This window comes from Drosophila arizonae, chromosome 5 (genome assembly GCF_054131065.1).
Source record: "Drosophila arizonae isolate 15081-1271.41 chromosome 5, UAZ_ARI_1.0, whole genome shotgun sequence".
NCBI classification, from domain to species: domain Eukaryota; kingdom Metazoa; phylum Arthropoda; class Insecta; order Diptera; family Drosophilidae; genus Drosophila; species Drosophila arizonae.
Window position 1 is genome coordinate 24,113,212 of NC_142925.1, and position 15,987 is coordinate 24,129,198.

The window sequence follows — 15,987 nt, forward strand, 5'->3', positions numbered from 1 at the left end:
GATTGATTAGATCAGATCCGATCAGATCAGAGAGCTTCATACCATCTTACAAATTATTCATACATAATTATTAATAACGTTTATTTTTAATTCGTAATTCTTCGATCTCTTGTAATAGAATTTTACAACCACTAAAACTATTCACAGCAGTTATTTTTTGTATGTAAGAAAATACTTCCAGTGTATGTGTATGAATGCGTAGGCAGCAAATATTAAAAATTAAATAAATTGAGGTTAAGCAGAAGCAAGTGGCTGTAGACAGTGTTGAACAACGAATAAATGATAATTGCTTAGACTAACATTCGAGGATATTATTTAGAATATCACACATGCTATGCTTCTTTTTGTTTTTTGTTTTTTTGGTTTGTTTTCTCTTTTGGTTGTCTGTTAGTATGTTTAGTATATTTTTGGTATTTCTTTTAAGTATTTCTTTTTATTTGCAGTCAACAACTGAACTAGTATTTTCATAAATATTTCAACTTGATTAACTTATCGTTCACATTTCAATGAATTCTTACTATTAATAGAATACTTTTGCAATTATACATATACACGTTAATCTTCGTATATTTCATCTGTGTAGAGCTAAACTGAATATATATTTAGTTTCTTTTCAGTATTGGGCATGATAAGTTGAACTTGAACTGAATGCTACTAGGTAAATAAAAGATAATGAGTTAAACTCTTGGAAATGCGATTGGTTAAAAGTTTCTTTGGGATTACACTACGAAAAGCGTTTAGCAATTAAAAGTCCTCATGGCTAGGCAGGGTATACAACTGGGTTATATATTGTATATATAATATATATTTTGGGATTTATAAAGTTAACAGTTAACGCCTAAAAACAGTTTTCAACTAAATGCTACGGCAACAGAAATGGAAAAAGATTACATGTGTTTTTTTACTCTCTTCAATAACCCGTTTTTAGTTCAATTGTAGCTCATTGTACATAGTTTAGTTGTGTGTAAGAGTGTGTTTGTGTGTGGGTGTGGGTATTAAAATATGGTTTCAACAATTTCGGGTTTACATATTTCTTAAACTGCTATATAATATTTTATTTTATGTTGTTTATCTCTTAATCTTAAGTTTTTTTTTAAATATAAATTTTGTTAAAATACTTAATGTAAATATATAAATGGTTTTTTGCGCTATCTTCGCAGTATATATATATATATTTTTAGCATATTGCCAGTAAATATATACATATGTATATACATACCTATATTATATATGCATATTTTTATAGGTATCTCTTTGACTTGAACCCTATACTCGATAGGTTTGGCTTACCCTGGCCACATTTGTTTATCTACACATCGTAGGCGTCCTTCTTATAGTTTTGCTTTCTGCTAGTTGGCACATTTAGATGATTGCCGCCCAGTTTTTTGAGGGGCGTAGCTGCATTAATTGTTGTCGAGCGCATCATCATCATACGCATAGTCATGGGCTTATCCTCCTCGTCCTCGTCGGAGAAATCACTCTGAGTTTTCACATGACCGCCCAATGCGGGCCCACTAAAGTCATTCTCATCATCCTCATCGTCGTCCTGCCATGGCAAAGATAACATATTATTAAATAAGTCAACCATTGCTTATCATAAAATAAAAATTTATCTGAAAACCATAATCAGCTATAAATAACACATATATTCATGTTTAGCTTATTTGTTATTAAACACAAAACATATGGACACGCGGCGTATGCGCAATATCAGAAAGCTGCAAGCCAACGGCAAAAGCTCTCGTTAACAGCCGACAGAGGGCGCTGCACGCAGCGCCAATGGTGGTAGTTTTCGTTACTAACAAACCATAACAGAACTTTAATAAAAATATACTACAATATTTCTGGAAACACACTCGATAGAACACAAATACAAAAACAACAACAACACAAGAGAACAAAATTGGAAGTAATTAGATTTACATGTTATTTTGTTTTCTTGAATATTTACTTTACCTTCAGGATTCGCAATTCAGAGCCGTCTTCTTAGCCAATCGAAAGTATTGTTTCTTTGTTTATGCTACAGCCCTAGGTCTAAACATTGAGCTTTCTAGGTGAGCGTTACGGGTCTAAACTTTAGTTTATAAATATTTAGCTTAATTCGTAAACATTGCACTAAACTAGTTTGCTCGTAAATAATTGTAATTCTTTTTTCTCGGTTTCACTTTTGAAGTTATGTTTTGTTTTTGTTCTTTGTAAAGAAGGCGCTGACGAATACTTGTTATCGAAGTTAATCGCTTATCGTTTATCAAACTCTATTACATTTAAATGGCATTGCGATTGTTTTTGTTTTCTTTTTTCGTTTTTCGTTTTTCTTTGCTACTGTTAAGATTTTGCTGTGCGTCTTTAAAAGTATTCATAGTTTACTTAGTGGCGAATGCGGATCGGTTCGAATTGTTACGTAATCTGTGTGCGGCTTTTGTTTCTGTAGGGTATTTCTAGTCAGGCAGACGGCGCGTGAAATTTATCCTCACAGCGTGGGTGTCAGGCGTTGCTTTTTGTTAATTCTTTTCTTTTTTCATTTTTGTGGTAGGCTACTTTTTGAGTTAGTTATGTTTAAGGTTAGGTATCTTGTTGGATGTATTTAGTACTTCAGTTTCTAGTTCTGTCGAATATACAATATGACACAGAAGAGAAAGAGAGAGAGAGAAGAGAGTCAAGAAATGTGTGATTAGCAGGTTGTTGGGAGAGCGTGTGTTTTACTGGATAGATTGTTTTGCGGATAGGTAAACGAACAACTTACTTCAAAGTCTCCAATTGTGAAGCGTGTGGCCGCTAATAAATCTTGCGGTGGCATATCCGGACTCAAATTCTGAACGACATTAAGCGCGTGAAGGATGTAAGTTTGTTTTCGATCATGTTTTGTATTTTAATTTGGTTTTAAAGCATTATTATTCAGATAGAGAAACAAGCGTAAGTGTGTGGGATGAGTCGTTAAGTGAGAGAAAGACACAATTAGTTACATTTATAGTACGATAGAGAGTTAGATAGAGACACTGTCTTAGCTTAAGGTCTTATCAAAACAAACACAACAAATAACTTGGACCAAAAATTAGATACAAGTACTTTGCAAAACTAAAGAGGTTCCCAAAATCAACACATTTAACCAGCTGCTACTCACGTCGTCATCGTTGTCGATCATTTCCTTGGTTGAAGCGGTTGTCTCATTGCGCCTAATGGAGCCTTGGTGTATGTCCAGATCCACTTTGAGGCACTGGAAGCTGCGCATGAGGAACACAATGGGCATGGGCAATACACCAGCCAAGATCATGGCGAGGGCAATGCCCATGACCCAGTTCGGATAATCCTTCTGTTCAACAATACCCTAGCAAAGACCAATGAGAAACATATTTAGTACTCCAATAAAAATGCTCATAGGCTCCTCCTGATACCTTTTCGGCATTCCAGGCACCATATGTCGGATTACGTATGACCATGAAGACTATAGAGGAGACCAAAATGCAGACCATGATAACTGGACCAATATAGCGCCAGGTCATCTGCCAGTAAACGCCGGGTCTATAGCCTGTCATCTGATAGATGTCCTCAGTGAAGCTGTATAAATATATAAGAATATATATTGTAGCTCTACATATATTGCCTATATAAGGAATTACGTACCGCTCATGGCCATAGATAAATATGACTGCTATCATTTCCATTAGGGCGACTACAACCAAGCCAATTGTACCGGCAAAAGAATCAAACATCTTGAGCCAATATTCACCGGCACCTGTGCAGAAGATGAAACCGACAATAAAGCAGAATAGACATACCACGCCAGTGACATGTTGTTTCTTAACCCGCTTGATGATGTCTATGTCGAACAACGTGCACAGCATCCCCTCAAGAATGCCAATCTGTGAGCCCAACCCAAGCGACAGTAGCATGGTGAAGAACAGCACCGCCCAGAATGGTGCGCCTGGCAGCTCGACAATAGCCTGAGTGAAGACAATAAATGCCAAGCCGGTGCCTTCAGCGGCCTGTGAAATTAGCAATAGAGATATTTGAATTATATATAAATATTGGAGTGCGAATTGAATTATAAGTGCAGGTACTCGAATATCTAAATTTACATATAAATCAATATGTCTGCTGAATCATTGTTATCTTCATCATTATCATTAGCATTATTATAAGCGATAACAATCATCATCTTTATTACTACAATTTTTTTGATTACCTATTTATGTATATAATTTTATTATTTATAATTATTTTATTATCATTATCACAATCAGTAAAATAATTTCATTCATCATCACCATCAACAATATTACAATGCAGAAGATCATCATCATAATCATACCTATCTCTATTAATGATAACTTGTCCATTAAATATATTAGAATAACCGATTGAGTTATCAAAAATAATTGAATATATAATACAATTTCGTAGATAACCAAGTTTTTAGTTTATTCGATAATGGGAATTGCGTCTTAAGTAAAAATCCATAGATTTGTAACCTTAATCGAAAAATAGAAGAAATTAGGCATGGAAAATTCTGCTTTTGTCGATTTCCCATTTATAAAGCTTTTGAATTTGAAAACAAATAAATCTCTATACATATACAAATTCTACAGTATTTTGTAGATTGAATAGAAACGATGAGCATTTAGCTTGAGATCAAGATGTGATGGATCATCTAAAAGACTTCGACTACATACAAATACTGATATTATACCATATTATATCTTCTTAAATTACTTACATTGTCCAGCTCCTTGGACAAGCTGCACTCACTGAGGTGGAGAGCTTCGAATTCGGTGCCATTGATCTTTTGCATGACTGAGTCGTAATCCTCGCTGGAGGCATTCTTGAAGGGCAACAGCGCATTCTTAACCAATATGTCCGTATTGCTATAAATAGAGAGCGAGTGAATGGTGGTTTATTATTGGATAGCCAGCTCAAATCGGTTACAATCAGCATTGTAGACAATGGCTCGATACCTGGGCGCCACCTACACAAATGGGCCATGCAAATAGCTCAAGAGCAATTGTCAATAATGCAAGGGACGGGCGAGCTGGCGGCGGGGACACAATGCAAAAACCTGTGCAGCGCCCATTAATTGAAACAAATTGACAAACAGACGGACCTGCTGGACGAACGGACAGACGAGCGCGTATCGATTGGTATATCAATGAATAAATAACAAAGAGAAAGATGGGTAAAGCCGCTATCCAATGCGGTTACAACTAGTTGATGAACGAGTACACAGACTGACTGACTGACTAACTGACTCACTGACCGACTGACTGATTGACTGAATAATCAACTGCGTGACCCACCCAATGTGAATCGTTGAAGCGTGCTGTTGAACTTGCAATGACCTGACCCCAGCCCAATAAAGTAGAAGTAGAGTAGAGAAGATGCTCTCTAAATTCAAATGTAAATAAGTGAGCGTTTCCACTTGTGACATAAATTTCGAGTGCATATCGATGTATGAACTCTCACTGAAATTATCATGTGGGGTTACAGTATGTATTGGCTACAAATAATGACTATATACCCTCTATTGTGCTGGACTTTGTATTGCGTACAAATTGTATGTACTCACCTGGCCACACAGCGATCCACGTTGACGGTGGCCTTGAAGCCGAGTATAGCAAAGATGACGACACTCGCGTAGATGGCAGTGACAGCATTGCAGACAGACACCAGGAGCACGTCTCGGACGCAGTTGTTCTTGGGCGTATTGTAGCTGCCGAAGGCAATCAGCGAGCCAAAGGCTAAGCCAAACGAGTAAAATACCTGCGTGGCCGCGTCGAGCCAGACTGTTGGCTCCAGCAGCTTCTCCACCTTCGGCGTATACATGTGCATTAGTCCGGCGCCGGCTCCGCGCAGCGTGATGCCGCGTATGAAGAAGATGGTCAACACAATGTAGGGGAAGAGCGAGGTGAAGTAGACCACCTTGCCGGAGCTCTGGATGCCCTTCATCACAATGAAAAAGACGATGGTCCAAGAGAGCAGCAAGCAGAGTACAATCCACCATTTCAGGCCGCCGGGCTCATCCATCGAGGGAGCCGCATCCAAGGTGGTTCTGTACCAGAAATATGTTGTCTCCGAGGACTTCGCGCACTCCTCCAGCTCAAACCCAGTGCCATTAGTGGGACAAGTTGACCAAGGCAGCGGATACTAAGCAAGCAAGTAGAGAGTATTAAAGAACTGCCGATGGATTAGACTGGATTAGAGACTCACTCGAAAACTGTTAAACAGATAGTAGAAGACCCACGTGATGATCACGTTATAGTACAACGCCACGAACAGCGTCACAATGCACGAGGAGATGCCGATGCCACCCAGCCAGGGATGTATGGTATTCCACACTCCCAGAGCGCCCAGGCGCATGCGCTGTCCCATGCCCAGCTCGATGAGGAAGAGCGGTATGCCCTCCAAGACTAACATGATCATAAAGGGTATCAGGAATGCGCCTGCAACATATGGAAAGACAAGAGCTCATCGAGTTCACATTGGACATTTCATTATTATTGTTTGTTTTACTTATATATATGTTGTGTATATATAGGAAACATAGCAGGCTCTGGTTTGGGTTAGTGCATTTCCTATTCGTTGCATTTACTTGTTGCTTCATTTGCCTTTTGTCTCGTTCGTAATTGAATTAGAAGCGTGTGGGATTTAAGCTTGGAATGTGTCTTTCAATAAAAATGCGTTGCTTGGCACGAGGCGCTCCAGTCTAGCCCGCCCCACAAAAAAGAAAAGCCCCCCAATTAAGCTCTTCCGGCAGGCGCACAAATTATATGCAAATAACCCTTGCCCTTCAACCCCATCAGAGGCCATCAGAGCCCCAGCCGAACCACTCATTCGACCATTCGAAAGCTCTGCAATTAGTTCGCATTAAATCTCATAATGTTATTGTTGCGCATTTGATTAGCTTTAGCAGACACACGATATCGGTTTGTATGTAAATACCGGCCAGGAGCGGAGCTAGCAGTGAGCAGGGCCCAAATGACTAATTAGATTTGTGATAAGGGGCTAAAGATAAATTCTAATTGGGCGATAAATAAATTTACTTCAAGAATGAAGTATGAAGTTTGTTAAAAGACATTGCATGCTTGACTTGGAGTGAAACCCTTCAAAGTAATTCAAGTGCTTTTACTCAACCCACAATTATATACAATTTCTCGTTTCTCGTAATAGGAAGCCTCGGTTAACAGTGACGAACAACAGGTTGTAATGCAACTTACTTTGAAACTTGCAATGCAGTATTTTAAGTCAATTCTGATACGGTAGAATCCCATTATAACGACGCTCAAAGAACCGTCGTTATACCTGAAAGACGCTGTAACCATATAAGTTTGCTTAGTTTGTCTGGGGCTCAGAATTTTCGTCGCAATAACCGTACACCCGCTATAAGCGCAGTCGCTATAACCGCCAAATGACAGAACAACTTAGGTCCGCTCCTGCGGCCAATGACTGCACCCAATATCGAGCAGCTGCAGCGAAAGTAATTAGCGTTATCAACGGCGAACAGGTGACGATTGGCTTTAGCTGGGAGTGGAACTGCGATTGTGATTGTAATTGGAACTGCCCGAGGTATTTGTCCGCTTTCAGCGGGTTGCCAAGTGCACCCATTGAGTGGCACACGTTTCTTATTAGTGAAAAGCATTGCACATTTTTGGTCGTTCGTCGACCGAGTGTTACCAGAGAGACTTCCAGGGTAATATGATAGACTCTTCAATTTGAGCAATAGGTACTACTTACCGCCACCGTTCTGCTGGCAGAGGTACGGGAAGCGCCAGATGTTGCCCAGGCCAACGGAATAGCCAATGATGCTGAGAAAGAACTGCATCTTGCCGCTCCAGGCCGCGCGATCTGGCTCGCCAGGTATATCCACCGACTGCACCGAATTGCGCTGCGGTGCAGTTAGGACAATGGTCACCCCATGGGTGCCGTCGCCTCGCGCTCTCGTGTTCAGTGGCGCCATTTCGTGGCCGTTTCGCGGTGCATCAATGATTTTGGTGGCAGCCATCAACGTTCTCAATTAACTCTATGTCTTGGCCTTTCCAACGAACCGTCGACTTCTGCAAGGACAACAAATGGAAAAGCAATACAATTAGTCTCCCTGTAGCAAGCTGCCAGCTTACGTGCTTTATGGTCGCACAGCTGAGCTGGAATAAACCGCTAGTGCTCAGTCTCTAAAGAATTGTGTGCCGCATGACATATGGCCAGGCGAGTGCGCGGTTGCATGAGCCCAATCACGCTTATTATACCCTGTAGTCAGAAAATTATAAAGCTATGCAGATGCTTGTGCCTGTCATAAAAATGTTTAAAAGATGCAATCAAATGTGTGCATGCCATGCATACCCTGTTAAAACTCAGATACCCTTGATTGGCGCGAAGATCATTTCATATTGTGCGATAATTAAAGAGTAATAAGCTAAGTAAGAATAAGTATAGTTGCTTGTTTTAACAATATTTGCCTGCATCTGAAGCTCTAAGGCAAGAAGTGCATTTCATTAAATTTGATAAGTTCAAACTTCAAGCAGGACTACAAATCGTAGAGCACTTGCTTGTTTTAAATACAATAAATTTAATATTTGCTTTAATTTTATTCTTATGAAGTTTTGTATTCAACTCGATGGAATTCTGGTATAAACGATCATTGCTTCAATAGATTCTAACTTGGATAATAAGAAAATATATATACCATTAAGAATAGCTTCAAGCTAATGTCTGTGTAGTATAATATATATTCCTTTGATATATTTTCAGATATGTTTTCACATCAGAGATGTCAATCTAAACAAAATAGATTTTCATTTTGATATTTTTAATATGTTTATATAAGATTTTTTTATTAGTAATATATATAAAGTATTTAGATAAGATGATCAAAAATCTTAAAATCCGTCATAGACTTAGACAGTTTTGGTCAGGGCATAGACTAGTCAATACTTTACTTTCATATAGCTCTCTCTCTCTCTCTCTCTCACTCACTCTCACTCTCACTCTCATACTTGCTATCTCTTGCAGCGCCACAAACACACACACAGCATGCAACTCTTTAAGGAAACTCTGTTTGATCAATAAGTCACCCAGAGTTTTCCCTGTGTGTGTGCGTGTGCTTAAGTTAGTTTGTGTGTGTGTCTGTTAGTTAGTCATGAATTTTATATGGAAATCTGTTATTGCTTGCCATTTTTTGGTTCGTCCTTGAGCTGTGCTTTCAAGTGGCCTGGCGCGTGGGCGTCTCCACCTCCCGACGCTTAACTCAATTTGCGACCCAACTGCTAGTCCATTAAGCAAATTTCCTTTTCGCTGTGCAATTCATGCGCCAACTTGTGTACTTAAATTTATTAACTAACTTAGTTAAGCTAAGTAGTTGGAACCTTTTTTGCTGGCAAACATTTCTTGTTGTCTACAGCCAAAGCTCAAATGTCAACAGTTTTCCATGAAAAGGTCACAGCTAATTAAACGGCACTGACACACATACAGTGCTATTACCTCTGTTACTGTCTATGTGCGTGTGTGTGTGTGTGTATGTGGGTGCCACAGTTTGAGAGTCACTGCTGCAAGTTCATGCCCTGCCATTAGACCAAAACTGCACTCAAAACATGGAAGCCCCAACCTCAGCCAAACAATCTGTGGCAGAAGGTCGTATCAAATTAAACAAAAAGCAAAGGGAACACGCACACACAAGCACAGAGAGACACAAACACATATATATGTTTACATGAGTGTAGGTAGGTAGGTGCACATACATACATATCCACAGCTCTGTCCATGTATTGTGTGCTATTTACTTGGAGGCTCGTCTCGCCTGCTGACGTAGTAAAAATTGTCGCCAGCGGAAGTCCGAGCCATGCGGAAGCAAAAGCGCCAAAGAAAGACACAGAGAGAGGAGGTGAGCGAGAGAAAGAGAGAGAGAGAGAGCGAGACAGAGAAGATGGCAAACAGCCGTAAGAGAGCGACAGAGCGTACACGGTGTAGGTGTGAGCGTGTATGTGTGTGTAAGCAGCTGTGCAGCAAGAAGCAGCAGCCGCAGCTGCTGCACAAATGAAAGAGAAATTCACCACGAAAGACAGAGACAGGGAGAGAGTGCAAAGGACGGACTGAGTGAGAGCGAGCGAGCTAGAACATGTTGAAAGCTAAGCGAAAAAGCTTTTATTTTGGCGTCCTGCAGCGACAGCCGCTTCATTGATGGCAAATGCGCCTAGCTGTGTGCTGTGTGTGTCTGTGTGGGTGTACGACTATATGTATAGATATAAGAGTATATATACGCGTCAGTGTGTAAGTGTTGGCACTTCTTTGCTGCGTCCAACGTTGCGTATACGTAATGCGCTATGACGTCTTTGGCTGCCTTAAGCGAACAACCAGCAGCAATTGCGTATTTAGTGGAGGCTCAGATAGACCAAAAAGGAGGAACGACTTGCCCCTAACTGTAATAAATTATAATTATTCATAATTGTAAATACTTAAGTTAAATGCTGCAAAAAAAATGTTACAAACACAGAATAACAACAAAGTCAAGATGATTTTGCATTGAAAATGATTTGTTTGCTGAGCAAACACCCTTGACCTAGTGCAAACAAATGCTGTTGTTACCACAGTTGTTGTTGTTGTTGTTATTACAGCTGCTGTTGTTGTTATTATTATTATTATTGTCAAAGCCCAGCTGTCTGTTCTGTCCTGGCCTTTCTATCCCTTTCACTCTCTGTTGATTACACAATCCCACTTGTGTTACGTAAAGCTGAACGCAAAAATAAACGTCCTGCAATAGCGCTGAGCGCCGAGGCTGGCCATTGTTGTTGACTGATTTTGCTATTGTTGTCGTTGGCTTTCTGAGATTTCTACGTCGCAGTTAGGTTTTTTTCCCATTTTTATTTTTTTTAAGCCACCTGGCAGCGGGCTCACTCCTCGAGCACGCCCGACCGGCATTTTTTCTAAATAAAGCTCAAGCTGTCAACTCGTTACTATTCGCAGGACACGTCTGGCCCTGGCCCTGTCACCGCCAAGCTATGCAGCTATCTATGTGTGTGTGTATGTGAGTCTATGTGTATGTGCTCTAGCCCCTAAGAGGTGTGCAAAAGAATGCTTAAACAATTTTCATAGGAAATTGCTCAATAAAACCCTGCGGCTCAAATCGTTTTTTATTGGCACTCGGGCAGGCTAAGCGCCTAGCCTGGCAATAGGCATACATATATAGCTACTCCATTCAAATACTCCATCTCAAGCTGCAAATATCAATATGCAGATATCCTGCCGAGGTCCAATTATATAACAAGCAAAATGCAAACAGATTTACCAAACGCAAATAGCACAGCGAGCTCTCTCCCAGCACAGAAATACATTTTAAATGAGTGGAAATATACCAGCGTGTAACCCCTAAAACAACGATACCTATGTATACCTTTTACACACACACACACACACACTCAAACGATGGCAAAAAGCTTGCCATTCGGCATTTGTGTTGGTGTCTTTTTTGGTGCGGCTCAACTTGAAAACCAGAATAAAGGACGATTCGAAATTGCGTCGTGCCAAATATTATATTAAAAACAAGAAAGAGCACTCTTGGCAAGCAATGCTCGACTAGAAAATACCCTGTAGATAGTAAACCCTAAATTAATTGAAATATAAACCTATTTATGAATGTTATGAACTTTTAAGAATAAATATAAATTATTAATATTAAATATATTATATTTTGGAATTAAATAAAGAGAGTTATCCTGTACATACAACATAAATAGTCCCACATATGAGAGTATGCTTTGCACATTATATTATTTTTATATGAGCAAATGAACTGAAATATAAATACAAAATTTTACTATATATTTTTTGATTACCAATCATTTTCAAAAGCAAATATCTAATGATAATCTGATAATAACTATTCATGATTGCATTTTTATATAATACTTAATACATAAGAATAATGTTGTACATATTGATATTTACGATAAGTAAATTTTCACTCCACATATGTGTTTACAAACATACTTATTTACATTTGTATCAAATAAAATAATAGATACATACTATTATAAGACCTTACATTACAAATTTAATAGCTCTCGTTGCTAAACCAAACTACTTTAATATGCGTAAATCATTAAAATCAAAACCATTATTAAATAATTATTATTATTAAGGCATGATAATCTATTCAGCATTTTTATATTTTTTTAATTTTATAATGATTATGTTTCTAGATATTTTCCACTCTGTGGCAAACATACTTTCCTTATATTAATTTTCTGACTACAGGGTATCTAAACTTCAACCCCCTTTAGCTTTTCAAAGCACGTAGGGCCCGTGCGGGGTTGCTTTAATGCTATTGTTGCTGACTCCATCAAGTTTAAAGCACACCGATAGACACACTCTCTCACACACACTCATGTATCATAAATTTTTGGATAGGAAGGGACGTCAGATGTGGCACACGGGGGAGCCTGAGTGCATACGACATGGCGTGTTTGTCAGAGCAAATCGATAAGTGAATTGAGGCAACCGATAGGGCTATGAGCATGAGGGAGATGGAGGTAGGCAGCGAGAGAGCGAGACAGTGCTAGGGTCTCAACTATTTTACATAAATCATGTAGTTTGATTGCCTGTAAAATGCATTCAATTCATGCAATCGATTCGCGCATTTTTTATGGCTTTTTTTCGAATTTGTAATTGCTTCCAGAGCCCGCGCCGCTGCGTCGCTACGTCGCTGCGTCGCTGTTGCACTTGTAAACACCGCCAATGCATGTAAATAGTTGCACATTTCCGAGCTATTTTTGGATTCGACATATTTTGGCATTTGCCCGGATTAGCTGGCGGCACTTTTTCAAAATTGCTTCACTCAAATGTAGCACAAACGTTGCATTTGGCCTTTGCTCTTGAAAATATATTACTCTGTTGGGACCGCGCAAAGCAGTATATCGGTTGAGGATTGCACATTTCTATATCTATATATATTTCTATATAGATGACCTCTAAAGAAGTCAAGTGAAATGCTTGCCTTACTAGTTTGCTATCTCAGTTAGTATTATACATCATCTTATTATTATATTATATTATATTATATAATAAGTCAATACTCTAATCTGATGAGTTATTTGGCTAGGAAATCGAAATAAGTTGTGCTCTAAGCATTTCCTTTCATACAATAGATTTGTTTAGAGTAAATTTATTGTAATATAGTATGCTCCAAAAATTCTTTATGCTTAAATTTAAAAGTAAATAATATTATTAACAAGCTCTTCGCACATTTACAGAAATAGAAATATAAAAGTATTAACAGAGTTAGATCTAATGTCTCCCAGTTATTATCACAAAAATCGATGGCCTTCAGTGTTAGTGAGAAGTGGCACATCCAATGTAAGGTTTTCACTGGTTCTGGTCTAACAATGAAAGTAATTCATTTGGCGCCGAAAATCTACGCCACATATACATATATAATGTATAATCGATGGTAAATTTCAAGTGCAGCATCTATAACCTTGCCTCCTGCTGCCTGACGTCTGCTTGTCGTCTCTTTCGCGCTCTTTCTGTTTCTGGCCTTGATTGTTACAAACTACGCCCGCATTGGACGCGTTTGGCTTCCTGGAAATCCGAGTTAGTCTCTGTCTGTCCATGGGCTGGACTGGGCTGGACTGGACTGGTTGGAGCCACTTGGCACTGCTTAAACTGCTTTGAGTTTGGCTTTAACTGCTCCATTCAATGGTTTTGTATTTCATCTGCTTAGCTTTCTATTTATTTAATTTGATTGTTTATGCATCCTAACCTTGGTCTATTGCAAGCTGCCAGAATTCTTATATAAACACTTGCAGCTGATGTGGCTGTGGCTCAGCTGTTGGGAACATGGAAAGTTTTCATCGAGTATCTGATAGATGCTTAACAATGAAATTTCCATAGAGTCTATTGTCAATATTGGGCATGCCACTAAGTGGTTTTTGATATTTCTTGTATGCTACGGAATGATGGATAAGCTATGCTAGTTATTAACCAAATCTATCCTTGGCTAAACAAAATATTTAGTTTATATGTATATACAAATCTTTTGATCAACATATGTATTATTTATTATCAATATTACCATAACGGGTTACTGAATATATGATATAATGCATATCCTTCCTTAACTTATTTAGCCCAGAATACTAAAATAAATTTCCATAAATATACTTCATATTAAATATACTTCATATAGGAATAACTTCATTCAGAGTCGAACTGCATTCGTGAATAAGCAAACACAGCTCAGCTGGGCTGTTTGAGTCTGCATTAACATAGCTCGCCTGACTAAACTACTGAAATGTTAAATAGATATTAAATATCAAATAGACAGCGAGTCGTTGAACTATTAAAGTAATCGTAACATAAGTTGGATGAAAGTCAGCTGTTTCTCGCTTTAAACCGATTTCCTGCGATTCCATGGAAACCTTTCATTACCCGACACTCAAAAGCAGCTGATATATGCGAGACAAGGCTGCTATGTAAAAAGAAACTTAATCAATAGAATTATGGTGAGATATATGTATGTAAGTAAAGGCGATTCATCACACCGTCAAATACGTTTGGGAAATGCCAAAAACTAAATAACCAATGCCTTATATAGCGACATGCACTTTCGCTCTCGCTCTGTCAGAGGCAGTGGGAGCGAGAAGGAGAAGCCAGGGCTAAAATGCAATCAGCCAAGCACAAAGTTCACTTTCGCATGCTCTTTTTTTCTGTGATATTTTTTTGGCAACGGCTGGGCCAAACATGAGGATGCGGCTGAGGCTGTGTATCCAAGAGGAAGGGCGAATTGCCGTGAGTGTGAGCTTTTCATTTATATTCCACTCTTTTGGGCAGAACAACCCCCAGCCAATGCCATTGCCAGCCTCAATGCAATTTCCCTTTACCACATCACGCAGATGAGAGAGAGAGAGAGAGAGAGAGAGGGAGAGAGAAAAGGGTGAGAGGTGTGAATGGATGAGCAGACGTGAAAAGCTTGTGGGATGAAAACGAAAATTATTCGAATGCATTTCCATGCATGGCAAATATTTATGTTTATGGCTTAAGAGTCGACTATATGATGCTCAATCAATATAACGGTTAGATAAATAAAGAAATATAAGTTGCAAGTTGACATTTATAGAATTGCTGTCGCGGCTGCAACACGTGCTGTTCCCGCTGAGACATAAATTTGACTCGATTTTTAATGTTTTTCGCTTCAAAATTGATACAAATAAAATAGAAAGAAAGAAAAATACTGCGACGTGCATGCAAATATTTGCTGATTGTTCAAATTGTATTTTTGGAAGCACTTTTTATGCAAATATTTAAATACTCGTAGTGCAAAAGCAGAGACAATTCGACTAAAGCACGTGCATCCCTTTGCTTATATCTACCTACACACATATAGATGACAATGTATGTGTATGTGTGTCTTTGCTCGCATGTGCTGCGTGCGCAGGACACGTCAGGATAAAAGTGCTTCGAAATGCTATGCGCTATTTCATCTGTGCTTCATTCTTTCACTTCTTTTTCCATGCGACAACGTACCAAACTTTGAGTTGGCTTAGCTTCTGGGTTTTGGGGCGGGTTTTTCTTCGCTCAGGACACGTATCGCTGTATTAGCCTCGCTGGCCAAATTCTTTGGCAACTCGTGGAATTTAATGCACACAACAAACACACTCAGAGGAATTCCAACACCTTTTTCGTTGCCACGCAAAATTTACGTTGAATTCCCTTTTGCTTGGGATTTTATTTATTTATTTATTTTTTTTTTTATTTTTTTTTTATTTATTTTTTTTAAATTTAATTTTCCCGTAGCTTTTCTAAATATTAACGACCGTCGCTTTGTGCTTTCCGTTGTAAACTGATTTTTCGCTTGGCGCCGAGTACCGAAAATGCTGCCTGTGCCATTTAATTGCGACTGCTCTGGGGTGCGATATGCACTTCATTCGATTTCATTGCCATTCCCACATTCGATAGCTGAGTGTGGTGAAAAGCGCGCGAGCACACATTGCCACCACAAGAACCACCAGA

At 38.9% G+C, this 15,987-nt stretch overlaps 1 protein-coding gene across 3 annotated transcripts; it reads right to left on the reverse strand.

Moving 5' to 3' along the window:
* Positions 1–965: 965 nt before the first annotated feature.
* Positions 966–15,892, reverse strand: LOC108616796 (sodium-dependent neutral amino acid transporter B(0)AT3). 3 transcript variants are annotated; one of them, XM_089470887.1, is made up of 10 exons: positions 15,502–15,892; positions 10,242–10,400; positions 7,726–8,045; positions 6,202–6,434; positions 5,561–6,138; positions 4,715–4,862; positions 3,622–3,983; positions 3,393–3,555; positions 3,122–3,325; positions 966–1,546 (listed from the first exon to the last, which is right to left on the reverse strand). In XM_089470887.1, the coding sequence occupies exons 3-10, from the start codon at positions 7,991–7,993 to the stop codon at positions 1,310–1,312; spliced, it is 2,193 nt and encodes a 730-aa protein (XP_089327013.1). In that variant the 5' UTR covers positions 7,994–8,045; positions 10,242–10,400; positions 15,502–15,892; the 3' UTR covers positions 966–1,309. The 3 variants fall into 3 exon arrangements, with proteins under 3 accessions (XP_089327013.1, XP_017867716.1, XP_017867718.1); XM_018012229.2 differs by lacking the exons at positions 966–1,546; positions 10,242–10,400 and adding exons at positions 2,184–2,605; positions 2,744–2,812 and having other exon boundaries at positions 15,502–15,890; XM_018012227.2 differs by lacking the exon at positions 10,242–10,400 and having other exon boundaries at positions 15,502–15,890.
* Between the last annotated feature and the right edge of the window lie 95 nt (positions 15,893–15,987).

Bases quoted from the DNA above. Each gene is read 5' to 3' on its own strand.
- LOC108616796 (XM_089470887.1), bottom strand. From the start codon at position 7,993: ATGGCTGCCACCAAAATCATTGATGCACCGCGAAACGGCCACGAAATG. The intron at 6,435-7,725 runs GTAAGTAGTACC...CATATGTTGCAG, and splicing joins CTGCCAGCAGAACGGTGGCG to GCGCATTCCTGATACCCTTT. The intron at 6,139-6,201 runs GTGAGTCTCTAA...TTGCTTGCTTAG, and splicing joins ATCTGTTTAACAGTTTTCGA to TATCCGCTGCCTTGGTCAAC.